This window comes from Rhinoraja longicauda, chromosome 40 (genome assembly GCF_053455715.1).
Source record: "Rhinoraja longicauda isolate Sanriku21f chromosome 40, sRhiLon1.1, whole genome shotgun sequence".
NCBI classification, from domain to species: domain Eukaryota; kingdom Metazoa; phylum Chordata; class Chondrichthyes; order Rajiformes; family Arhynchobatidae; genus Rhinoraja; species Rhinoraja longicauda.
In genome coordinates, this window is record NC_135992.1 from 3,955,031 (window position 1) to 3,982,835 (window position 27,805).

At 48.8% G+C, this 27,805-nt stretch overlaps 1 protein-coding gene across 1 annotated transcript in view; it reads right to left on the reverse strand.

Moving 5' to 3' along the window:
• Nucleotides 1-27,805, reverse strand: part of fam234b (family with sequence similarity 234 member B) — a 70,493-nt gene that overhangs the window by 26,652 nt on the left and 16,036 nt on the right. Inside the window, exons 5-7 of the mRNA XM_078430427.1 lie at nt 20,493-20,623; nt 12,969-13,119; nt 1,023-1,164 (exon numbers count right to left, since the gene is read on the reverse strand). Coding sequence (XP_078286553.1) covers nt 1,023-1,164; nt 12,969-13,119; nt 20,493-20,623 — 424 coding nt within the window. The remainder of the gene's footprint in view (nt 1-1,022; nt 1,165-12,968; nt 13,120-20,492; nt 20,624-27,805) is intronic.

Genomic DNA, 27,805 nt, shown 5'->3' on the forward strand with positions numbered 1-27,805 from the left:
TGAAGGGTAACCTTTTCACACAAAAGGTGGTGGGTGTGTGGAATGAGCTGCCAGAGGAGGTACAGTAGTCGAGGCAGCGACTATCGCAACATTTAAGAAGCATTCAGACAGGTACATGGATAAGACAGGTTTAGAGGGATATGGGCCAAATGCAGCCAGGTGGGACTAGCGTAAATGGGCCCTGGGTGCGGGCAAGTTGGGCCGAAGGGGCTATTCCCACACTTTATGAATCTATGCAAAGTCCTGGTACGTGGATAAGACAGGTTTACAGGGATATGGACCAAATGCAGGCAAGTGGGTCGAGCGTAAATGGGACATGTTGGTGGGTGCGGGCAAGTTGGGCCGAAGGGCTAGTTTCCACACTGTATGCCTCCATGCAAAGTTTCCCAAAGCCACATTCCTGGTTACCAATGAAGTGAAGTCAACAATGTCTGACCATGGTAGACACAAAATGCTGCAGTATCTCAGCGGGTCAGGCAGCATCTCGGGAGAGAGAAGGAATGGGTGACGTTTCGGCTCGAGACCCTTCTTCAGACTGTTGTCAGGGGAGGGGGCTGGTCTAAATTGTAGGTAGACATAACATGCTGGAGTAGCTCAGAGGTTCAGGCAGCATCTCTGGAGAGAAGATGCTGCCTGACCCACTGAGTTACTCCACCGTTTTGTGTCTACCCCTCCCCAACCCCCTCCCCCTCCCCCCCAACCTCCTCCCCAACCCCCTCCCCAACCCAACTCCCCAACCCCTCCCCCTCCTCCCCGACCCCACCCTCAACCCCCTCGCCCATCCCTCCACAACCCCGTCCCCCATCCCTCCCATCCCCCCCAAACCCCCTCCCCTCCCCCCTCCAACCCTCCACCCCAACCCCCTCCCCAACCCTACACCCCCAACCGCCCCAAAATCCCACCCAACACCCTCCAACCCCCCCCCAAAACTACCCTAACCCCTCCCTATCCCTCCCCGTACCCCCCCCCCCAACCCCACCACAACTATCCCGCCTACATTCCGCTGCCGTAGTGAGAGTCACCTGTACACGTCCAGAACTCCAGGCAGGTTTGCCTCCGGCTTCCATTCCAAGGGGGAATCCTCCTTCCACAGAGATGGAGGCAAGGTGCCCTTGGCATTCGCCTGCGTGTAAATGTCCCGCACAGACACCGCTTGGATGCTCCCTGTCAGAGAAAGACTCTGTTTAGTTTAGTTTAGTTTAGAGATACAGCGTGGAAACAGGCCCTTCAGCCCACAAAGTCTGTGCCGACCAGCGATCACTAGTAAAATAGGCAATTTACAGAAGCCAACACACCTGCACGTCTTTGGATTGTGGGAGGAAACCGGAGCACCCGGAGAAAACCCACGCGGTCGCACGGAGAATGTACTAACTCCGTACAGACAGCTCCCGTAGTGAGGATCGAACCCGGGTCTCTGATGCCTTGAGGCAGCAACTTTGCCCGTGCGCCACTGTGCAGACAGACTGTTAGAGAGCTGGAGGATCTTTCCATTAAAGTACCATCAGGCGCTCTCTTCCACTGACTAACGGTGGCCCTGGGATCATCACGCTTTTCTTTTTACCTGTTAAACTACTGTTTATTGGTTAGCTATCTTGGAGGAGCTAGCTGATTAAGGTACTATCATAATGTTTAAGAGATATTTGAACAGGTACATGGATAAGATAGGTTTAGAGGGATGCTAGACCAAGTGGGTCCGTTGGGCCCAAACCTCTCCTGCATTGGTGCAGCACCCTCTCCTCCTCCCCTCCCTTGCCCCACAGATTTACAACTCTCTGACTGAAAAAGTTTTTCCTCATCTCCGTTCTAAATGGCCTACCCCTTATTCTAAACTGTGGCCCCTGGTTCTGGACTCCCCCAACATTGGGAACATGTTTCCTGCCTCTAACGTGTCCAACCCCTTAGTAATCTTATATGTTTCGATAAGATCCCTCTCATTCTTCTAAATTCCAGTGTATACAAGCCTAGCCGCTCCAGTCTTTCAATATACGACAGTCCCGCCATTCCGGGAATTAACCTAGTAAACCTACGCTGCACGCCCTCAATAGCAAGAATATCCTTCCTCAAATTTGGAGACCAAAACTGCACACAGTACTCCAGGTGCGGTCTCACTAGGACCCTATACAACTGCAGAAGGACCTCTTTGCTCCTACACTCAACTCCTCTTGTTATGAAGGCCAACATTCCATTGGCTTTCTTCACTGCCTGCTGTACCTGCATGCTTCCTTTCAGTGACTGATGCACTAGGACACCAAGATCTCGTTGTACGTCCCCTTTTCCTAACTTGACACCATTGAGATAATAATCTGCCTTCTTATTCTTACCACCAAAGTGGATAACCTCACACTTATCCACATTAAACTGCATCTGCCATGCATCCGCCCACTCACACAACCTGTCCAAGTCACCCTGCAACCTCATAGCATCTTCCTCACAGCTCACACTGCCACCCAGCTTTGTATCATCTGCAAATTTGCTAATGGTACTTTTAATCCCTCGAAGGGCCTGCGTCCACGCTGTATGACTCTAAATGCAGGACCACTGGGAAATTCAATGACCAACAGCTTTAAAAACACAGACCAATTGACCAGGAGCATTTGATGTGGCAAATAAGATCTGCTTCTGATTAGGAAAATAACTGCAGATGCCTGACCTCCTGAGTTACTCCAGCATTTTGTGATATCTGCTTCTGATTAAATCACTGCTATGTTGCTCAGGATTACCTGGCGCTAAACGTTATTCAAGTTATTCCCTTTATCATGTATCTTTGCACTGTGGACGGCTCAATTGCAATCATGTATTGTCTTTCCGCTGACAGGTTAGCACGCAATGAAGGCTTTTCACTGTTCCTCGGTACACGCGGCAAGAAAGGAAACTAAACTAAAATCATGTTTGGTGCGGACAATGTGGGCTGTTCTGCGTACAACCGTGGTGGAGGCCATTCAATCTATCACTGGAGATGGCGGTGAAATGAGCAATCCAGTTCAGCCCTGTTCTCTGGCTCGCTTTCCTTGCCAGGAAATGGTTCCTTCCTCCACGTACTGATCTTTATAAGACACAAATGAACCTGCCTCTCCCACTGCACCACTTGACGTTGTCCAGGGTTATGGACATGTGGCGTGAAGAAGGATCTCCACGCCACCTTCGGTTCATTGCTGATCACCTTACGCCCGTGTCCTCTGCTCCTTGATCCTTGGCCCCTCCTGATAAACCACCCGCTCGCTGTGTTGTCCTGCACAGTCACGTCTCACTGCTCTGCAACTGTAAAATATCCACTGTAGCACCTTACGCCATCCAGAAGGTGGTGCAACAGTTCCCTTTTCACCCTTTCGGGGAGTTGGTCTGTGTGCGGGCAGTCCATGCTGTGTTAAGTTCTTTCAATTCAGAAGCAACAGTGAATAACCTTTTACGTTGTGGAATTGACAGTACCATGCGAAGATGGTGTTGAAGAAGCTTATGAGAGGGAAAAGACCGAGTACTCTGAACTGGCAAGTCAAGCTGCCCAGAATGGTTGGAAGACCACCATTTTCCCTGTAGAAGTGGATGCAGGGATTCGTTGCTACACCTACGACCAGTCTATTGAAGAAAATGGGGGTGAGCAATCTCTCCCTCCAACAAGCAATCAAGTCTTTGTCAAATGCAGCGGGAAAAAAAGGCAGCAATTGGTTTTGGATTAAAAGGAAAGACAACAACTGGGCTGCAAGATGAAGATAAGAGGGTATGGGACTGAGGGGGGTGTACCTGGGACGCCAGGTATCACTGTTGAGCCCTCTGGAGGCGTCGTGGGCTTATCAATGAAACGTCAAAGAAGGAGGGTGCCCTCCTGATGACGTACCTACCCTCCCTTTCACCACTCCAATCCCACTGCCAACATCAAGAGTGCCGACTTACCACAGGGATTGAAACATCAAGTCCTATTAGCTCCACTGTTCGCTGCATATTCGCTGCATATTCACTTTCTATAATCATATCCTCAGTTCTACATTCCTCTCACTCCTCACTCATTCAGTACCGTATCCTCTCAGCCACAACAATAGACAATAGACAATAGGTGCAGGAGGAGGCCATTCGGACCTTCGAGCCAGCACCGTCATTTAATGTGATCATGGCTGATCATTCACAATCAGTACCCCGTTCCTGCCTTCTCCCCATACCCCCTGACTCCGCTATCCTTAAGAGCTCTATCTAGCTCTCTCTTGGATGCATTCAGAGAATTGGCCTCCACTGCCTTCTGAGGCAGAGAATTCCACAGATTCACAACTCTCTGACTGAAAAAGGTTTTCCTCATCTCCGTTCTAAATGGCCTACCCCTTATTCTTAAACTGTGGCTCTGGTTCTGGACTCCCCCAACATTGGGAACATGTTTCCTGCCTCTAACGTGTCCAACCCTTTAATAATCTTATACATTTCGATAAGATCTCCTCTCATCCTTCTAAATTCCAGTGTATACAAGCCTAGTCGCTCCAGTCTTTCAACATACGACTGTCCCGCCATTCCGATTGCCACCCGGCAATCGACGGGAGAGGAGCTGGTATTCAATGCTTAAACATTTAAATACATTGCCAGACACAAATATCTGCAATGCTGGTTTACAAACAATAGAGGCACACAACGAACGTTGACCCTCGTGAGTCAGGCAGCATCCCGGTAGAACATCCCTGGAGGTGCAAAGTTCTATTGTTCTTACAAACAAGCAAAAAAAGTTAAGAAATAAAAGCAGATGCAACCACAACAATGTCTCGAGTCTGGAGATGGGTCCCGACTTGGAATGTTGCCCATCCATGTTCTCCAGAGATGCTGCTTCGCCCGCTGAGTCACTCCAGCATTTTATGTCTATCTTCCCAAGGATGTTGCTTGGGGTGGGATGGTCCAGTTCAGGGGAAAGACTGGATTTGTTTTCCATGGGGAGCACAGGTGGGCGAAGGTGGCGCAGAAAACTACGAGGGCAGTGCTGGAGGCAGGTACAGACTTCCCAGTGGCACATGGATGCACAGGGAACCAGTCCCACCTGCTTGTGTTTGGCTAATCTATATACTAAAACTCTCGTTTGTTTGTTTATTTGTGACTGAACTACGGCCAAATCGATACACGATAGCGCGACAATGTTAGGCCCACCTTACTCACCGTCGTCACTTTAGTGATAATGCAAGTAGTTTTATTGAAATCGGTGTTATATTTTTTAAGTTATTCCCTAGGGAGGGAGGAGGGAGGGAGGGAGGGGGAGGGAGATTGGGGGGGAGGGAGGGAGGAGGGTGGATAAGGGGGGTTGAGGGGGATGGAGTGGGGCAAGGGGAAGTGGGAAGGGGAGGGGGAGGGGGGTAGGAGAGGGTGCTGCACCAATGCAGGAGAGATTTGAGCCCAACGGGTCCACTTGGTCTAGTACTCTTTAAACCTTTCCGATCTATGTACCCCTCCAAATGTCGTTATACTCCCTGCTTTCCCATATACCCACAGACCTCCGTGTGAAAGAAATGCCTCTCAGGTTCCTATTGAAATTCTCCCCTCTCACTTTAGACCTATGTCCTCTGGTTCTTGATTCCACTACTTTAAGTAAAAAAACGATGCATTCGTCCTATCTCTTCACCTCACGATCTTATACACTCCCTCGTCCTCTTGCACTCCAAAGAATATAGTCCTAGCCTGCCCAATCCCTCCCTTTAGCTCAGCCCTTCAAGCCCTGGCAACATCCTCGTAAATCTTCTCTGCGCTCTTTCCAGCCTAACATCCTTCGTGTCGCAGGGTGACCAAAACTGAACACGATACTCCAAATGTGGCGTGTGATCACCCAAGTCATGTGCTACCTTAGCATAACATCCCAACTTCTGCACCCAGTATCCTGACTGGTGAAGGCCAATGTACCTAAAGCCTTGTTGACCACCCTATCTACCTGTGACGTCACTAAAATCTCATTATTATCAGCCAGAACTACCTCCTGCCTCCTTTCTGCCCTCCTGATTTCCTTCTTAAGTATACTCTTCCGCTCACAAAACTCCTCCAGGGATACCCTTGATCCCAGCCGCCTATACCTGCAATGCCTCCTCTCTTCCCTGACCAGAGCCTCAATTTTTTTCTCGTCATCTAAGCTTCCGTACTCTGACCTGCCTTGCCCTTCACTCTAACAGGAACATGCTTTCCCTGAACATGGGCGGCACGGTGGCGCAGCAGTGAAGTTGCTGCCTTACTGCGCCAGAGACCCGGGTTCGATCCTGACTACAGGTGCTGCCTGTACTGACTTTGTACGCTCTCCCTGTGACCTGCGTGCGTTAGACAATAGACAATAGGTGCAGGAGGAGGCCATTCGGCCCTTCGAGCCAGCACCGCCATTCAATGTGATCATGGCTGATCATTCTCAATCAGTACCCCGTTCCTGCCTTCTCCCCATACCCCCTGACTCCGCTATCCTTAAGAGCTCTATCCAGCTCTCTCTTGAATGCCCGGGTTTTTTCCGGGTCCTCCAGTTTCCGCCCACACTCCAAAGACGTACAGGTTTGTAGGTTAATTGGCTTTGTATAATTGTAAATTGTCTCTGGTGTGTAGGATAGTGTTAGTGTGCGGGGATCGCTGGTCGGCACGGACTCAGTGGGCCGAAGGGCCTTGTTTCCGCACTGTCTCGCTACACTAAACTAAACTTCTTGTCATTACAATTTTAAAAACATCCTGTTTTCCGGACATTCCTTTTCCTGCAAACAAACTGCTCCAATCAACTTGAGCGAGTTCCTGTCTAATACCATCAAAGTTAACCTCGCCCCAATTCAGAATTTTAACTGGTGGGCCTGCCCTGCCTTCATCCATAACTATTTCAAAGCTAATAGGACAGAGGCCGCTGGTCCCAAAAGGCTCACTGACAGACACTTCAGTCACCTGCCCGTCCCAATTTCCTTAGAGTAGATACATAGAAACATAGAAAATAGGTGCAGGAGGAGGCCATTCGGTCCTTCGAGCCTGCACCGCCATTCAATGTGATCATGGCTGATCATCCACAATCAGTAACCCGTGCCTGCCTTCTTCCCATATCCCTTGATTCCGCTAGCCCCTAGAGCTCTATCTAACTCTCTTTTAAATTCATCCAGTGAATTGGCCTCCACTGCCCTCTGTGGCGGAGAATTCCACAAATTCACAACTCTCTGGGTGAAAACGTTTTTTTCTCATCTCAGTTTTAAATGGCCTCCCCTTTATTCTTAGACTGTGGCCCCTGGTTCTGGACTCCCCCAACATTGGAAACATTTTTCCTGCATCTCCTTTTATAATTTTATACGTCTATCTTCACGTAGATCAAGCCTAGTCCACTGCCTTGTAGGGCCCTCTACCTGAACACATTGGTCAAATTCCACCCAGTCGAAGCCCTTGACCTTAGTACGGTCTATATTGGGTCCACATCTCCCTCTGTTGTTCCGACACCAAAATACACTGACAACCAATCTATCTGCTGCCTTTTGAAACCTTCTACCGCTACTGTTCCGACACTGAAATAGTTCTATGTTCTAATTGAATACAAAGTAAAATCTGTCCATTAAAAGAATAATTTGTTTTGTACAGCACTTTGGTGGAATGGAACCAATGTCCTTGGGGGAGTGTTTGCTAGTGCTGTCGGGGAGGATTTAAACTAATATGGCAGGGGGATGGGAACAAGAGCAGAGAGACAGAGGGATATAAAGTGAGGGTAGAAACAATAGGTAACAAGGTGAAAAGTAAAAGTGGCAGGCAGAAAAATCCAGGGCAAAAGTCAAAAGGACCACTTTGCAACATAATTATATAAGGGGCAAGAGTGTTATAAAAACAAGCCTGAAGGCTTTGTGTCTCAATGCAAGGAGTACTCGGAATAAGGTGGATGAATTAAATGTGGAGATAGTTATTAATGATTATGATATAGTTGGGATTACGGAGACATGGCTCCAGGATGACCAAGGCTGGGAGCTCCACATCCAGGGATATTCTATATTCAGGCGGGATAGACAGAAAGGAAAAGGAGGTGGGGTAGCATTGCTGGTTAGAGAAGAGATTAACGCAATGGAAAGGAAGGACATTAGCTCGGAGGTTGTGGAATCGATATGGGTAGAGCTGCGAAACACTAAGGGGCAGAAAATGCTAGTGGGAGTTGTGTACAGGCCATCTAACAGCAGTAGTGAGGTTGGGGATGGCACCAAGCAGGAAATTAGAAATGCATGCACCAAAGGTGCAGCAGTTATAATGGGTGACTTCAATCTACATATAGATTGGGTGAACCAAACTGGCAGGGGTGCTGAGGAAGAGGATTTCTTGGAATGTTTGAGAGATGGTTTTCTAAACCAACATGTCGAGGAACCAACGAGAGAACAGGCCATTCTAGACTGGGTATTGAGTAATGAGGAAGGGTTAGTTAGCAGTCTTGTTGTGCGAGGCCCCTTGGGCAAGAGTGACCATAATATGGTAGAGTTCTTCATTAGGATGGAGAGTGACAAAGTCAATACTGAAACAAGTGTTCTGAACTTAAAGAAAGGTAACTTTGAAGGTATGAGGCGTGAATTGTCCAAGATAGACTGGCGATTGATGCTGAAAGGGTTGACGGTGGACATGCAATGGAAGGCATTTAAAGGTCGCATGGATGAACTACAAGTGTTCATCCCAGTTTGGCAAAAGAACAAACCAGGAAAGGTAGTGCATCCGTGGCTAACAAGGGAAATCAAGGTTAGTATTAAAACAAAAGATGAAGCATACAGATTAGCCAGAAAAAGTAGCCTGCCAGAGGACTGGGAGAAATTCAGAGTCCAGCAGAGGAGGACAAAGGGCTTAATTAGGAAAGGGAAAATAGATTATGAGGGAAAACTGGCAAGGAACATAAAAACTGACTGCAAAAGCTTTTATAGATATGTGAAGAGAAAAAGATTAGTTAAGACAAATGTAGGTCCCTTGCAGACGGAAACAGGTGAATTCATCATAGGGAACAAGGAGATGGCAGACCAATTGAACAAATACTTTGGTTCTGTCTTCACTAAGGAAGACATAAACCGTCTGCCGGAAATAGCGGGGGACCGAGGGTCTAATGAGATGGAGGAACTGAGGGAAATCCAGGTTAGTCGGGAAGTGGTGTTAGGTAAATTAAATGGATTAAAGGCAGATAAATCCCCAGGGCCAGATAGGCTGCATCCCAGAGTGCTTTAGGAAGTAGCCTCAGAAATAGTGGATGCATTAGTGATAATTTTTCAAAACTCTTTAGATTCTGGAGTAGTTCCTGAGGACTGGAGGGTAGCTAATGTAACCCCACTTTTTAAAAAGGGAGGGAGAGAGAAAACGGGGAATGAAAGACCAGTTAGCCTAACATCGGTAGTGGGGAAAATGCTAGAGTCAGTTATTAAAGATGTGATAGCATCACATTTGGAAAGTGGTGAAATCATCGGACAAAGTCAGCATGGATTTACAAAAGGCAAATCATGTCTGACGAATCTTATAGAATTTTTCGAGGATGTAACTAGTAGAGTGGATAAGGGAGAACCAGTCGATGTGTTATATCTGGACTTTCAGAAGGCCTTCGACAAGGTCCCACATAGGAGATTGGTGTACAAACTTAAAGCACACGGTATTGAGGGTTCAGTGTTGAGGTGGATAGAAAATTGGTTGGCGGACAGGAAGCAAAGAGTAGGAATAAACGGGTCCTTTTCGGAATAGCAGGCAGTGACTAGTGGGGTACCGCAAGGCTCAGTGCTGGGACCCCAGTTATTTACAGTGTATATTAATGATTTGGACGAGGGAATTGAATGCAACATCTCTAAGTTTGCGGATGACACGAAGCTGGGTGGCAGTGTTAGCTGCGAGGAGGATGCTAGGAGGCTGCAGAGTGACTTGGATAGATTAGGCGAGTGGGCAAATGCATGGCAGATGCAATATAATGTAGATAAATGTGAGGTTATCCACTTTGGCGGCAAGAACAGGAAAGCAGAGTATTACCTGAATGGTGACCGATTAGGAGAAGGGGAGATGCAACGTGACCTGGGTGTCATGGTGCACCAGTCATTGAAAGCAAGCATGCAGGTGCAGCAGGCAGTGAAGAAAGCGAATGGTATGTTGGCATTCATAGCAAGAGGATTTGAGTTTAGGAGCAGGGAGGTTCTGCTGCAGTTGTACAGGGCCTTGGTGAGACCGCACCTGGAGTATTGTGTGCAGTTTTGGTCTCCTAACCTGAGGAAAGACGTTCTTGCCTTAGAGGGAGTACAGAGAAGGTTCACCTGATTGATCCCTGGGATGGCGGGACTTTCATATGAAGAAAGACTGGATAGACTGGGCTTGTACTCGCTGGAATTTAGAAGACTGAGGGGGGATCTTATAGAAACATATAAAATTCTTAAGGGGTTGGAGAGGCTAGATGCGGGAAGATTGTTCCCGATGTTGGGGGAGTCCAGAACCAGGGGTCACAGCTTAAGGATAAGGGGGAAGTCTTTTAGGACCGAGATGAGAAAACATTTCTTCACACAGAGAGTGGTGAGTCTGTGGAATTCTCTGCCACAGAAGGTAGTTAGGGCCAGTTCATTGGCTATATTTAAGAGGGAGTTAGATGTGGCCCTTTCTGCTAAAGGGATCAGGGGGTATGGAGAGAAGGCAGGTACAGGCTACCGAGCTGGATGATCAGCCATGATCATATTGAATGGCGGTGCAGGCTCGAAGGGCCGAATGGCCTACTCCTGCACCTATTTTCTATGTTTCCATGTTTTCCATGACATCAGGAGCCTCAGTCATTAAATGCTGACATTTCCAAATAGTTTGTAAATCAAAGCAATTCGGGGAGAGGTAAAGAGCAGATGGAACCAGCACTAGAGGGGGCTAGGGGGCAGACGCAGGTCAAATGCATGTAGATTTAGTTTAGAAATACAGCACAGAAACAGGCCTTATCGGCCCACAGAGTCCACGCCGACCAGCGATCCCCGCACATTAACACTATCCCACACACACTAGGGACAATTTTTACATTTGCCCAGCCAATTAACCTACAAACCTGTACGTCTTTGGAGTGTGGGAGGAAACCGAAGATCTCGGAGAAAACCCACGCAGGTCACGGGGAAAACGTACAAATTCCGTACAGTACATCGCCCGTAGTCAGGATCGAACCTGAGTCTCCGGCGCTGCATTCGCTGTAAGGCAGCAACTCTACCGCTGCGCCACCGTGACCGCCTTGGTGGTGTGGGAATGGCGAGGGGGGTTGAAATGCCATAAAACTCCCCTTCAATACTACCCATTCTTTGTACTGAAGGTATTCCACTTATGGCTCAGGGCCTGTACTCGCTGGAGTTTAAAAGGATGAGCGGTGATCTCATTGAAACCTACCAAATAATGAAAGACCTAGATACAGCAGATGTGGAGAGAATATTTCCAGTGGTGGGAGAGTCTGGGGCCAGAGGGCGTCAGCCTCAGAATAAAAGGACGTCCCTTTAGAACGGAAATGGGGAGGAATTTCTTTAGCCAGATGGTGGTGAATCTGTGGAATTCATTGCCACAGATGGCTATGGAGGCCAAGTCATTGGGTATTTTTTAAAGTGGGGATTAATAGGTTCTTGATTAGTAAGGGTGTCAAAGGTTCCAGGGAGAAGGCAGGAGAATGAGGTTGAGAGGGAAAAGTAGATCAGCCATGTTTGATGGGTCAAATGGCCTAATTCTGCTCCAATATCTTATGGTTTTATATCTTCATTGCCCACACAATAACACCCTCTGAAAGCTATCGTCTCTTTAGAAACATAGAAGCATAGATGCAGGCGGAGACCATTAGGCCCTTCGAGCCAGCACCGCCATTCACTGCGATCATGGCTGATCATCCATAATCAGTAACCCGTGCCTGCCTTCGCCCCATATCCCTTGATTCCACTAGCCCCTAGAGCTCTATCTAACTCTCTTTTAAATCCATCCAGTGAATTGGCCTCCACTGCCTTCTGCGGCAGAGAATTCCACAAATTCACAACTCTCTGGGTGAAAAAGTTTCTTCTCACCTCAGTTTTGTTATTGTTCTTTCAACATTTTAAATTGCATTTGGAATATTTTGGAGGACCAAGAACCAAGAACATTGCACTGATCCCACCCTCCAACTATCTGCTTCCTTCAGCACTCCTCTCCAACTGGTGTCCTGCCCCTCAGTGCTCCTCCCCCAACAGCACATCTGTCGAAGGTGGGTTTCCACCATTCCCATTGTTGTGAGGAAGCTAGACACAAAAAGCTGGAGTAACTCAGCGGGGCAGGCAGCATCTCTGGAGAGAAGGAATGGGTGACGTTTCGGGTCGAGACCCTTCTTCAGGCTGGAAGGGTTTGTGACCACACTGAAGATGCCCGCTTCCCTCAGTCCACTGCTTCCTCCTGCCCACAGCTCTCTGGATATCTGACAGCGCGGCCCAGCAAAGCCGTACCAGCTGTGGTTGTTGGTTGGGGTAAGGTAGGCTGCGATGAGGCAGCAGCAACAGTTCAGTACTGGAGCAGTCATCTACTCGAGGGCAGACTTTCCAAAATGGATGGAACTTATTGGAACTGGTCCAAGAAGAATTAATGTGGAGTTCCTGTCCATGATGTTTTACTATAGTTTAGTTTAGAGATGCAGCGCTGAAACAGGCCCTAAGGCCCACCGAGTCTGCACCGATTAGCGATCACCCCGTACACTAACACTATCCTACACACACTCAGGACAATTTACAGTTTTACCTAAGCCAATTAACCTACAAACCTGAACGTCTTTGGAGTGTGGGAGGAAAGCAGAGCTCCCGGAGAAAACCCACAAGGTCACGGGAAGAATGTACAAACTCCATACAGACAGCGCCCGTGGTTGGGATGGAGCCCGGGTCTCCGGCGCTGCGCCACCGTGCTGCCCTCTGTGTTTGGTTCCTCACTATGGACGTGCTGTGCTGAGGCCGTTCAGAGTGAGCTGTTGGATTCAGCAACGTTCCCCTCTCAGGCTGGAGAAACGTGAGGAGTGGTAATAAAACATTAAGAGGGATTGGGAAGACTCATTTGTGCCTTCCACTTACCATAACCGAAGAGAACGTAGAGTGCCCCCTCACCAGACACGTAGGGCTTCGGACCGATCAACTTGCCTTCACCACTAACGTTATACGTCACCGGCTGGCCTATCAGGGCACCCGTTGCTCCTGACACAAACATGAAGGACACATCACGAATCTGAAATTAAACTTTAACATTCAGTTTAGGTCCTGCTGCCTCGCTCCAAACAAGTGAGCACCTCACCACCAGCTCTCCCTGACTCCCCGCACAAAGGTACATGGCCGTTCCCATCTCACCTCAACATGGCCATCCCCATCTCACCTCAAGATGACCGCCCTCACCTCACCTCAACATGGCCGCTCTCACCACACCCCCCTTCAACATGGCCGCTCTCACCACACCCCACCTCAACATGGCCGCCCTCACCACACCCCCCCCAACATGGCCACCCTCACCACACCCTCCCTCAACATGGCCGCCCTCACCACACCTCAACATGGCCGTGTCCATCTCACCACAACATGGCCACCCCACCTCACCTCAACATGGCCGCCCCACCACACCTCAACATGGCTGCCCCACCTCACCTCAACATGGTCGCCCTCACCATACCTCACCTCAACTTGGCCGACCCCATCTCACCTCAACATGGTCGCCCTCACCATACCTCACCTCAACTTGGCCGTCCCCATCTCACCTCAACATGGCCACTCCCACTTCACCTCAACATGGCCGTCCCACCTCACCTCAACATGGTCGCCCTCACCATACCTCACCTCAACATAGTCGCTCTCACCATACCTCACCTCAACATGGCCATCCCCATCTCACCTCAACATGGCCGCCCCCATCTCACTCAACATGGCCGCCCCCATCTCACTCAACATGGCCACCACCATCTCACTCAACATGGCCGCCCCCATCTCACTCAACATGGCCACCACCATCTCACTCAACATGGTCACCACCATCTCACTCAACATGGCCGTCCCGATCTCACCTCAACATGGCTACTCCCTTCTGGCTGCGAGAAGCTGATTGCTGGAACCAAGTGGTTGATGGTTATTTATTTAAACTAGATTAACAAATGCAGAGGATGTGGCTTCAAATCTTATTCTGAGAAGTGAATTTAGTCTTCCTTACTCCTCGAAGCCCGGCTTTCCCAGTCTCTTCACATAAGAAGTGCTGACTCAACTCCTGGCCTATAAAGCTGCATCCTATAAAGCTTGGCACAACATCTTTGCCCTTCCAACCTATGCTTCCATCTCAGAGGTAGACAGAAAAAACTTAGGATCTTAGATGTTTTTTAGCAGCTGTATCAACTTCGGTTAACTATTTTCAGGATGTGAGAAAAACAAGAATTGTTAAAAGTGACCAAAGACTGTGTTGGATTGTCATAAAAATCAAACAGGTTCATTCATGTCTCCAGTGAAACTGTCCGACCCAGCACAAAAGGGTTGCTATCGAACTGCCTTTCTATGGAACTATAAATGCCCACCATGCCAGCAATGCTCACAGATATGGGCAAAGGACTCACTATCTAAGTCGATGCAACTAGTATGATGATTTGCTGAATAACAGCACTCCACCAATCCCTGTGGCACCTCGCGATTATTGAATAAAAAATGAGCGCCAGAGAGTCTGGTTCAATCCTGACTAGGGGTACTGTCTGTACGGAGTTCATACGTTCTCCCCGTGACCTGCGTGGGGTTTCTCCAGTATCTCTGGTTTCCTCCCACACTCCAAAGACATGTAGGTTTGTCGGTTAATTGGCTTGGTAAATTGAAAATTGCCCTCGTGTGCAGGTGAGCGTTAATGTGCGGGGGATCGTTGGTCGGTGAGGACTCGGTGGGTCGGAGGGCCTGTTTCTACGCTGTATCTCTAAACTAAACTAAGCTGCTCCCCCTCCTGATTGAGGACTGACCTACTTTGTAATAGCTTTGTAAAAGTCACAGAGGGGAACTGGCACACCTGGGGGCCATTTTATCTTGTGCCAGGGTGCTATGAACATTATTTAATGAGCAAACTGGCCATCTCCACCTTGCTACATGTCAACAGACACCAACAGGAAGCCACTGCATTGTTTTATTAATAGCCGGCAGGGGAACTGCACTAATTGGCTGCATATATCAATTCCCATCACAGTCACTGGGTAATGTGTGGTTGCAATGTCCACATACTGCCACAGTGAGCACTGACTTTTGATGCGGTAGCTGGGATCCTTACACAACAGAAGGGTGTAGAAGGTGCAGAGCAGGAGCAGGTAGGGGGCGCCAACTATCTCACTCCCAAATACGGGACAAGGTGACGTCACCGCCCTGAGCCCCACGTGACCTCACCCAGCCGGCGGCCACGTGCTCCCGCTCCACCAATATCGGCCGCCCGGGCCGGGAGGCGGGTAGCTATGCAACCTCTGTTTGGCGGCGCCTGGGCCTCTGGACCTAGACTGTCCGGAGCTAAAATGTCGGAAACCTAGAGTGTCGGGACCTAAACTGTCGGGGCCTACAGCGTCAGGGCCTAAGGTGCCCGGGCCTACAGCCCCCCCCGGGCCTAATACGGGACAAGGGCGGCCCCGTACGGGACAAACCAATTTAGCCCAAAATACGGGTTGTCCCGGCTAATATGGGACGGTAGGCAACCCTAGGAGCAGGGCACACAGAATCCTTACCCTGTTGCAGGCCCTTGGAGATGGGGGGGGGGGGGGGGCAGGAAGGAAGGAACAGGATACACATCCCCCTTCCATTGAGCAACACAGACAAAAGGATGGACAAAAGGATGACAAAAGTCAGAGTGAATGCAGAGTGTTAGAGACAAACAGGAGGATGGTTCTCCCGCCTCCCCCCCCCCCCCCCCCTCCCCCCCAAAGCAGTGTACACAGAGCACTGGGTGAGAATGGGAGGCCAAGGAGTATGTGTGTTCTTTAGCCTGGAACTGTGAATTGAGTGTTGGGTGGTGAATGTGGTCCATAGGCAAGAGTTGGAGATAGGATCTGTGGGTCCTATCTGTGGGTTGCCAACTGTCCCGTATTAGCCGGGACATCCCGTATTTTGGGCTAAATTCGTTTGTCCTGTACGGGACCGCCCTTGTCCCGGATTAGTAGGGTTGCCAACTTCCTCACTCCCAAATACGGGACAAAGGGTGACGTCACCGCCCCGCGCCCCACGCGACCTCACCCAGCCAGCGGCCACGTGCTCCCGCTCCACCAATGGCGGCCGCCATTGGTGGAGCGGGAGCATGTGGCCGCTGGCTGGGTGAGGTCGCGTGGGGCGTGGGGCGGTGATGTCACCCTTTGTCCCGTATTGGGAAGTGAGGAAGTTGGCGATCCTAGCGGGTGCAGGGCACTAGTCATAGCATGGGAACAGGTCTTTTGGCCAAACTCATCCATGCCAACCAGGATACCGCATCTCAGCTAATCCCATTTGTCCGTGTTTGGCTCACATCCCTCTAAACCTTTCCTAACCATATATCTGTTCAAGTGTCTTTTAATTTCCTGGAAAAAAATCCTCCTGAAACCTATTTGCCAATATCAGGCCCATGTTCCTGTATGTCTCTCCTGCCCAAGTACTTGCTTGGAACATACTGCCAGAGAAGGTCGTTGAGGCAGGAACTATCCGAACATTTGAGAAACAATTAGGCAGGTACATGGATACCAGTTTGGAGGGATATGGACCAAACACAGGCAGTGTAGCTGGGACAGGTTGGCCGGTGTGGGAAAGTTGGGCTGAAGGGCCTGTTTCCACACTGTATCACTCATTGACTCTATGAAGGGCCTGTTTCCACACTGTATCACTCTATGAAGGGCCTGTTTTCACACTGTATGACTCTATGAAGGGCCTGGTTCCACACTGTATCACTCTATGACTCTACGAAGGGCCTGTTTCCACACTGTATCACTCTATGAAGGGCCTGTTTCCACACTGTATCACTCTATGAAGGGCCTGTTTCCACACTGTATCACTCATTGACGCTATGAAGGGCCTGTTTCCACTGTATCACTCTATGAAGGGCATGTTTCCACACTGTATCACTCTATGACTCTATGAAGGGCATGTTTCCACACTGTATCACTCATTGACTCTATGAAGGGTCTGTTTCCACACTGTATCACTCTATGAAGGGCCTGTTTCCACACTGTATCACTCTATGAAGGGCATGTTTCCACACTGTATCACTCTATGACTCTATGAAGGGCATGTTTCCACACTGTATTACGCTATGATTCTATGAAGGGCCTGTTTCCACACTGTATCACTCTATGAAGGGCATGTTTCCACACTGTATCACGCTATGATTCTATGAAGGGCATGTTTCCACACTGTATCACTCTATGACTAATTCATGTCTGAAGTGGCTGGCGAGCGCGGTGACGTTCATTCTTATCGTAGCCTAACAAACACACGTGTAAATAACTAGGTAAGAACTGCAGATGCTGGTTTAAATCGAAGATAGACACAAAATGCTGGAGTAACTCAGTGGGACAGGCAACATCTCTGGAGAGAAGGAATGGGTGAGAAGGGTCTCGACCCGAAATGTCACCCATTCCTTCTCTCCAGAGATACAGCCTGTCCCGCTGAGATACTCCAGCATTTTGTGTCTATCTTCGTGTAAGTAACTAACCGGTATGAATGGATTGTTGGTCTTGGTTGGAGAATGACGTTACTTGGCATTACTGTAAAGGGCAGTCCTGAGTCAGGAGCCTACATTTACACTGTACCATCACTGCACCAAAATGGTCTGAGCTATTTCTGAAGCTCAGTCACTGTTAAGTGGGAATTCTAGCAGCGACATACAGGACAAGAAATGGGATGACTTGGCCACAACTTTCTGTCCTTTCAATGATCGTTAATCGTGGCTCGATCATCAGGATCAGTGTGGAATTCTCTGCCTCAGAAGGCAGTGGAGGCCAGTTCGTTGGATGCTTTCAAGAGAGAGCTGGATAGAGCTCTTAAGGATAGCGGAGTGAGGGGGTATGGGGAAAAGGCAGGAACGGGGTACTGATTAAGAGTGATCAGCCATGATCGCATTGAATGGCGGTGCTGGCTCGAAGGGCTGAATGGCCTACTCCTGCACCTATTGTCTATTGTCTATTGACCACTCTTTGCTGTATGTCAGATGGTACTACGGTATATTCAACATACACCGGTCAGCCAAAACATTATGACCACTGACAGGTGTAGTGAATAACATTATCTTGTTACAATGGCACCTGTCAAGGGGTGGGATATATTAGGCAGCAAGTGAACAGCCAGTTCTTGAAGTTGATGTGTTGGATGCAGGAGAAATGGGCAGGAGTAAAGACCTGAGCGACTTTGACAAGGGCCAAATTGTTATGGCCAGATGACTGGGTCAAAACATCTCTGAAACGGCAAGGCTTGTGGGGTGCTCCCGGTCAGCAGTGGTGAGTACCGACCGACAGTGGTCCGAGGAGGGACAAACCACAAACCGGCGACAGGGTGTTGGGCGCCCAAGGCTCATCGATGCGCGAGGGCAACGAAGGCTATCCCGTCTGGTCCGAACCGACAGAAGGTCGACTGTGGCACAAGTCACAGAAAATGTTAATGGTGGTCACGGGAGGAATGTGTCACAATACACAGTACATCGCACCCTGCTGCGTATGGGGCTGCACACGGAGGACCAACAGCATATTAGGCAGGTGGTCATAATGTTTTAGCTCATCAGGTCATAATGTTTTTACACTCCAACACAAAATAACACCTATTCCTTTTCTCTAGATCCGCAGAGTTAATCCAGCATTTTTGTGTCTAGGGGCAACATGGTGGCACAGTGATAGAGTTGCTGCCTTACAGCGCCATAAACTCGGGTTCGATCCTGAATACTGTCTGTATGGAGTTTGTACGTTCTTCCTGTGACCTGTGTGGGTTTGCCCGGGGAGCTCCAGTTTCCTCCCATGTGTTAATGTGTGGGGATCGTTGGTCAGCACCATCTTGGTGGGCCGAAGGGCCTGTTTCCTCGCTGTATCCCTAAACTAACATGGCAATCTCCCATTACAAACTTGTTGGCTGGCACTTAAACAGAGGCTGAGATTGGTGCGGTGAATTTTCATGGAGGAGTCCCCTGACTTTCAGTCTATCCTACACACAATTTACAGAAGCTAATTAATACGCAAACCTGTACATCTGTGGAGAGTGGGAGGATACCGGAGTGCCCAGAGAAAACCCACGTGATCACAGGGAGTATGTACAAACTGCGTACAGACAGCACTTGTAGTCAGTATCGAACATGGGTCCCTAGCGCTGAAAGACAGCAACTCTACCGCTGCACCATTGGCCAAAACTCTGAGCCAAACTGAAAAATGGTAGATGGAATAGCAAATACCGGTCTCACAGTGGCTTAGTTAATGAACCACAGTGGCACAGCGGTAGAGCTGCTGCCTCACAGCGCCAGAGACCCAGGTTCGATCCTGACTACGGGTGCTGTCTGTAAGGAGTTTGTATGTTCTCCCCATGATCTGCGTGGGTTTTCTACAGGATCTCCGAGTTCCTCCCACACTCCAAAGACGCACAGGTTTGTAAGTTAATTGGCTTGGTATAAAAAAAGGTAAAATTGTCCCAAATGCATGTCGGGCAATGTTAATGTGCGGAGATCACTGGTCGGTGCAGACTCGGTGGGCTGAAGAGCCTCTGGTTTCCGCGCTGTCTCTCTAAGATGGCACCCAACCCAGGCGACTATTTGCGTGCTAGCCACAGAAGCAGTAATCACATATTACAATCGCTCTACACTCTTAAATCTACAGAAACGCTATTCCCTTGATGCAACACCTGTCCCTTTACCTCCCCCCTCAACTCCATCCAAGGACCCAAACAGTCTTCCCAGGTGAGACAGAGGTTCACCTGCACCTCCTCCAACCTCATCAATTGTATCCGCTGCTCTAGATGTCAACTTCTTTACATCGGCGAAACCAAACGCAGGCTCGGCGATCGTTTCGCTCAACACCTTCGCTCAGTCCGCCTTAACCAACCTGATCTCCCGGTGGCTGAGCACTTCAACTTCCCCTCCCACTCCCAGTCTGACCTTTCTGTCATGGGCCTCCTCCAGTGCCATAGTGAGGCCCACCGGAAATTGGAGGAACAGCACCTCATATTTCGCTTGGGCAGCTTGCAGCCCAGCGGTATGAACATTGACTTCTCCAACTTCAGATAGTTCCTCTGTCCCTCTCTTCCCCTCCCCCTTCCCAGTTCTCCATCTGTCTTCCTGTCTCCACCTATATCCTTCCTTTGTCCCGCCCCCCTGACATCAGTCTGAAGAAGGGTCTCGACCCGAAACGTCACCCATTCCTTCTCTCCTGAGATGCTGCCTGACCTGCTGCGTTACTCCAGCATTTTGTGAAATAAATACCTTCGATTTGTACCAGCATCTGCAGTTATTTTCTTACATTCCCTTAACATATATCCATCCATACACTGTAAATGGCTCGATGGTAATCAGACTTACCGCTGACTGGATAGCACGCGACACAAGCTTTTCACTGTACCTCGGTACACGTGACAATAAACTAAACTACTCTGGTCCAGGGTAAGAGTGTTCCGTACCAGTGTAGTTGACCTGCTTCCAAGCAGTATGTCTGCAAAACCATCTCCGTCCATGTCTGGGAGCTGGACGGGCGGAGCAGCCGGGGTGCGATGGGATGGGTACACATTCTTCATTTCCCAGAAAGAGCTTCCTGTAACACAACGGTAAACGGGTTCGTGATTAATTACTGGGATCTTTGCAACAAAAAGAGGGGGCCTGAGCAGAGAGCCAATGGTTCTTTATTGTCAGGTGCACATACCCCTTACAGCAAAATTCTTTTCATGCATGCAGTTTAGTTTAGTTTAGAGATGCAGCGTGGAAACAGGCCCTTCGGCCCACCAAGTCCGCACCGACCAGCAGATCCCCGCACATTAACACTACCCTACACACACTAGGGACAATGTTTACATTTACACCAAGCCAATTAACCTACAAAGCTGTACGTCGTTGGAATGTGGGAGGAAATCGAAGTTCTCGGAGAAAACCCACGCAGGTCACGGGGAGAACGTATAAGCTCCATACAGACAAGAACCCGCAGTCAGGATCGAACCCCGGGTCTCTGGCACTGCAAAGCAGTAGCTCTAGCACTGTGCCACCATAGCACCCCATGCAGTTCATTAAGGTTTTGCCACAACTAAGCACAATCCTCGATTAGAATTTAGAAGGATGAGAGGGGATCTTATAGAAACATATAACATTCTTAAGGGATTGGACAGGCTAGATGCAGGAAAAATGTTCCCCATGTTGGGGGAGTCCAGAACCAGGGGCCACAGTTTAAGAATAAGGGGTAGGCCATTTAGAACTGAGATGAGGAAAAACGTTTTCAGCCAGAGAGTTATGAATCTGTGGAACTCTCTGCTACAGAGGGCAGTGGAGGCCAATTCATTGGATGTTTTCAAGAGAGAGGTAAATTTAGCTCTTAGGGCTAAGGGAATCAAGGGATACGGGGAGAAAGCAGGAAACTGGGTACTGATTCTGGATGAAAAGCCAGGATCATATTGAATGGCGGTGCTGGCTCGAAGGGCCAAATGGCCTGCTCCTTCAGCTATTTCCTTTGTTTCTGTTAGTGCAAAGTGTGCAGAAATAGACCACGGAGACCACAAGCAAGAATCGCCAGGTTTTGGCGCAATTTCCAAAGTCCAGTCGGGTCCGCGGGCTCGGTGTCCTGGAGCAGGGCCCGATCCAGGCGAGCTCCCAGCCACATGGCCAGACGTGAGCAGCGGGAGATAAGAAGGGTGCAGGTGACGTTAAAGTTGTATATCGTATTGTAGATAGCAAAGATGGTTAACAAAAATTACAGCATGCTCTTCTCAGCTGGGCGAGTGGGCTGCGGAATGGTTAATGGAGTTTCACGGAGACAAGTGTGAGGTGTTGTATTTTGGAAAGTCCAAACCTTCACGGTGAATAGCACGGCTCTGGGAGTATTGCAGAGCAGAGGGATGTAGGAGTGCAGGTACATAGTTCCTTGAAAGTGGCGTCACAAGTACATAGGGTGGTTAAGAATGCTTTTGGCACATTGGTCTTCATCAATCAAGGTATTGAGTATAGAATTTGGGATGTAGACACAAAATGCTGGAGTAACTCAGCGGGTCAGGCAGCATCTCGGGAGAGAAGGAACGGGTGACGTTTCGGAATTAGCCCATTCAGCGCATCGAGTCTACTCTGCCATTCAATCATGGCTGATCTATCGAAGGTAGACACAAAATGCTGGAGTAACTCAGCGGGTCAGGCAGCATCTCAGATCTCGACCCGAAACGTCACCCGTTCCTTCTCTCCCGAGATGCTGCCTGAACCCCTGAGTTACTCCAGCATTTTGTGTCTACCTTCGATTTAAACCAGCATCTGCAGTTTTTTTCCTACACATAGAATTTGGGATGTTATGTCACAGTCGTACAAGACGTTGGTGAGGCCACATTTAGAACATTGTGTTGAGTTTTGGTCACCTTGCTCTAGGAAGGATGTTGTTAAGCTGGAAAGAGTGCAGAGAAGATTTACGAGAATGCTACCAGGACTTAAGGGATTGAGCTCTAGGGAGAGGTTGGGCAGCAGAGGACTTTATTCCTTGAAGCGCAAGAGGCTGAGGGGTGATCTTATAGAAGTGTATAAGACCATGAGAGGAATAGATAGGGAGCCTGCACAGAGTCCTTTACCAAAGTAGAGGAATCAAGAACCAGAAAACATAGGTTTAAGGTGATAGGGAAAACATTTAATAGGAATCTGAGGGGCAACATTTCCACACAGAAGCAGGTGGGTGTATGGAACAAGCTGGTAGAGGAGGTAGTTAAGGCAGGTACTATAACAATATTTAGACAATAGACAATAGGTGCAGGAGTAGGCCATTCGGCCCTTCGAGCCAGCACCACCATTCAATGTGATCATGGCTGATCAATCTCAATCAGTACCCCGTTCCTGCCTTCTCCCCATACCCCCTGACTCCGCTAACCTTAAGAGCTCTATCTAGTTCTCTCTTGAATGCATTCAGAGAATTGGCCTCCACTGCCTTCTGAGGCAGTGAATGCCACAGATTTACAACTCTCTGACTGAATTTTTTTTCCCTCATCTCCGTTCTAAATGGTCTACCCCTTATTCTTAAACTGTGGCCCCTGGTTCTGGACTCCCCCAACATTGGGAACATGTTTCCTGCCTCTAGCGTGTCCAACCCCTTAATAATCTTATATGTTTCGATAGGGTCCCCTCTCATCCTTCTAAATTCCAGTGTATAAAAGCCTAGTCACTCCAGTCTTTCAACATACGACAGTCCCGTCATTCCGGGAATTAACCTAGTAAACCTACGCTGCACGGCCTCAATAGCAAGAATATCCTTCCTCAAATTTGGAGACCAAAACTGCACACAGTACTCCAGGTGCGAGACCAAAACTGCACACAATACTCCAGGACTCTCTAAAAGACATTCGGACAGATACATGGGCAGGAAAGGTTTGGAAAGATTGGGCCAAATGCAGGCAGGTGGGACGAATGTAGGCGGGACATCTCAGGTGGCGTGCGCAAGTTGGGCTGAAGGACCTGTTTCCGTGCTCTACGAGTCTATGAATCTATAACATGGTAACAATGTTATTTATAATATTTATTAAAACTTAAGAGCCGAGTTATACTGGGAATGTTCTGCAAATACAGGAACCAGTTGTAACGAGAATGTTCCAGAACACAAGACCCCAGTTTCAGTGAGAATGTTTCATAACAACAGGCTTTAGTCGCAGTGAGAACGATCTGGAATAAAGATCCAGTTACACTGGGACTGTCCTGTAACATCACGGGTACTAACCTCCCCGCCATTGAAGTGATCTACAGAGAGTGGTGGACACTGCCCAGTCCATCACCAGTACTGACCTCCGCACCATCAAAGGGATCTATGGGAGTCGCTGCCTCAAAAAGGCAGCCAGCATCGTCAGAGACCCACACCACCCTGGCCACGCTCTCATTTCACTCCTGCTATCGGGAAGAAGAAGGTACATTGGCCTGAAAACTGTAACGTTCAGGTTCTGGAGCAGCTTCTGATGTGAGAAGAAACTTTTTCACCCAGAGTTGTGAAATTGTGGAATTCTCTGCCACAGAGGGCAGTGGAGGCCAATTCACTGGATGAGTTTAAAAGAGAGTTAGATAGAGCTCCAGGGGCTAGCGGAATCAAAGGATGTGGGGAGAAGGCAGGCACAGGTTACTGACTGTGGATGATCAGCCATGATCACAATGAATGGCGGTGCTGGCTCGAAGGGCCAAATGGCCTCCTCCTGCACCTATTGTCTATGTTTCTTTCCAACAACCATCAGGTTATTTTATTTCGGAGTCACGTGAGTGACTACGTGAAGACCCCGTCCAGCACGCATGCGCGACATTAGCGTTCATGCAGTACAGCGCGACGAACGGGAGTTCAAGGTGCTCCCGCTACAATTTGAAAAGTCGGGCCGACAGGTAAGTTTTACCGTGGCCGTCAGTATTTTCTCTCTTGTCTGTTTTATGTTCCATGAATGAACAAGACCAGAGGGAAGAAACTTGCAGCTCGCCCCCGTTCGTTATCCGTTGAGGAACGTTCTTTGGAGGGGGGGCAAGAGGCGGCAAACTACCGAGCCGAGCCCAGCATCGCTAGTGCAGCCTGAGCAGCGAGCTGGAGGTACCTGCAGCCAGAACCGGGCGGTAGTATCCGACGATTCGGATGAAGATGCCACACCGCTAGAGAGCGGCACTGGCAGCCGCCTAAGCCGAATGGAACGGCTTATGGAGCAAATGCTCCAGCGAGATCTGCTGAGAGCAGCAGCAGACTCGCCAAGGGAGGGCCCAGAGCGCCCAGGCACTCCCGCAGTGCCCTTTACGGCACTGGCCATTGCCTCACCTTCTTTTGAAGGCAGCATTGGCGACCAGGTCTGGGCTGGTCAAGAAGAGGGGTTGTTGGCTGAAGATGTCCGGAGTACGCAGAGTGTACAGGATCAGGAAGAGCTGCTGGGTGTGGTCAACCGCTACGTGGTCATTCCACGAGGGGGTCGGCCTTTAGAGCCGAAACTTGCAGCCAGCATTGACCACCTGTCCTCAAAACCCCTACAAGAACGGGTGGTCAATGAGGCTCTTAAACTATATTCAGCCCCAGAAAAATGTACATCATTGAATGTACCAGCTGTAAACAGCCAAATTTGGGGACATTTGGGGCAGAACATCAGGAACCTGGAGTTGAAGCTCCAGAAAATCCTTAAACCCCTGACTGCAGGGATGACATTATATGCTCGGTCCATTGATGGTGTGGACATCTCCACAAATCAGCAAGATACATTAGCTCTGCTGTGCACCAAGGAAATCATCAAGCCTGCCCTCAACCCTAAGTTTGCGGGACTTCGCAAAACATCGGGTTCAGAACCTCCAATCTGCTTTTGGAAAGGACCTTCCAAAAAAGGTGAAAGACCTAGAGGAAGAATCCAAGACCTTTGGTCTCGTGAGGGCAGATTTGGGACCGAGCAGACCTAACAAACCCAGGCGGCAGTACCTCACGGCGTCCACCAGTCATAGACCACCATATGGGACTGGTGAAAGCTCGGGGACCGCAACCATTCCCCGTAAGCCTTTTTTAGGCCAGGGCCCAGAGCGGACCCCATGGAAAATGCGCCACCCCCAACAACAACATCAATGTCAACCGCAGCCCTCTACAGCCCAGCAGACACCTCATCGTCCAGCGAAGAGGCAGAAGAAATTAACACCAGTAACCATGGAGGTAGGTGGGTCTGGTACCTCTCGGCATATGAGCAGTAGGGACTCTATACTATCAGGGGGGAGATTGCACTTGTTTTTGGATGCATGTGAAACCATCACTAATGACAAGTACATACTAAGCTGCATTCATGGCTATAAAATTGACTTTGTTCATGAAAACATTCCGCCAGTTCAGCATATACCCCAAAGGGTATTCACCCTCTCAGTCAAAGAGAAACAAGAGGGTCAAGCTGAACTTGTGAGGCTACTAGCAAAAGGTGTCATTGAAAGAACAAAACATGAACCTTTGGAATTTGTGTCTAATATTTTCACTAAAACTAAAAAAGATGGTGGATGTCGCATCATCATTGACTTAACTACGTTAAACGAGTCAGTTAAGTATACACATTTTAAGATGGAAACTTTTGAAACCGCCAGACTTTTGATTTCTACTTTCTAGCAGGCATTGATTTAAAAGATGCCTACTACTTAGTACCCATACACAAGGAGCACCGTAAATACTTAAAATTTATCTGGATGAAACAGCTATGGCAATTTAAAGCCTTACCAAAAGGACTAACCTCCGCTCCAAGGTTGTTCACTAAAATCTTAAAACCCGCCTTGGCATTATTGAGAAAACAAAAGCATATAGTCATGGCGTACTTAGACGACATTTTAATAGTAGGGAAAACCTTGGAGACAGCTATTTTGGCAGTAGCAGCCACCAAACGTTTGTTTGAAACTTTGGGGTTTGTCATACATCCAGATAAATCCAATTTTACACCGTCCACTACCATGGACTATCTGGGATTTACGATTGATACTGTTCGCATGGTTGTAACTCTGCCAAAGGGGAAAGCATCACAATTGGCACTATCATGCCACGAACTAATGCATAAACGTCAGGCAACCATACGGCAGGTAGCTAGAGTTATTGGTAAAATGGTAGCAGCTTTTCCAGCTGTACAATTTGGGCCTTTGCACTACCAAAATTTACAAAGAGCAAAAGTGCACGCACTAAAGCAAAACTCAGGTCACTTTGACCGAGCTATGTATTTAACTGCTGAATCCATTCCAGAGTTACAATGGTGGACAAGGAACATTAGGCTCAGTTCCAGTCCCATAATAATCACCAACCCAGTATTAACCATTCAAACGGATGCCAGTGCTTTGGGCTGGGGAGCAACTAACATGCAATCCAGCACAGGGGGCAGATGGACTAATTCTGAATCATCTTGCCTACAGACACGGGGTATCAACTATTTAGAAATGTTGGGTGCGTTTTATGGTTTAAAAGCATATTCATCTAATACGCATCATGCACATGTCCGGTTGCAATTAGATAATACCACGGTGGTGGCTTATATCAACCACATGGGTGGTATAAAGTCGATATCGTGTGACAAATTGGTCAACCTAATCTGGCAATGGTGTGTCGAAAGACATACTTGGTTATCAGCAACTTACCTACCAGGTAAGCAAAATAAAGTGGCAGACACCAGGTCACGCAAATTTAACGATAACATCGAATGGATGTTAAATCCCAAAGTATTTGCCGAAATTACAAAGCAATATGGCACACCAGATATCGATCTATTTGCATCCAGGCTGAATCACCAGGTACCAACGTATGTCGCTTGGGAACCAGACCCTGAGGCAGCAGCAGTTGATGCATTCACGCTGTATTGGGGGAAAATGTTCTTTTATGCTTTTCCTCCCTTCTGCCTCATCAGTCGGGTATTACGCAAGATTCAATTGGATTCCGTGGCCTACACAGCCATGGTTCCCAGTGGCCCTCGACATGGCTGTCGAAACACCGTTGGAATTCCCCAGCAGTCCGGAATTATTAATCCACCCAGTGTCAGGCATTAGTCACCCGTGCCATGACAGAGTCAATCTCCTGGCTTGCAGATTCCAAAAAGACCTCTACTGGGCCTGGGACTGTCTGAGGACGCCATCAACATGATGACCGCATCCCACCGGGAGTCCACCAGGAGACAATACCTGACCAACATAAGAAAATGGGAACGGTATTGCTCCAAAACAGGAACTACCTACACTACAGCAACACCCACCAGTGTTGTGGAGTTCCTGGTTGGATTACATCGGGAAGGACTCAGCTACAGCGCCATAAATACAGCCA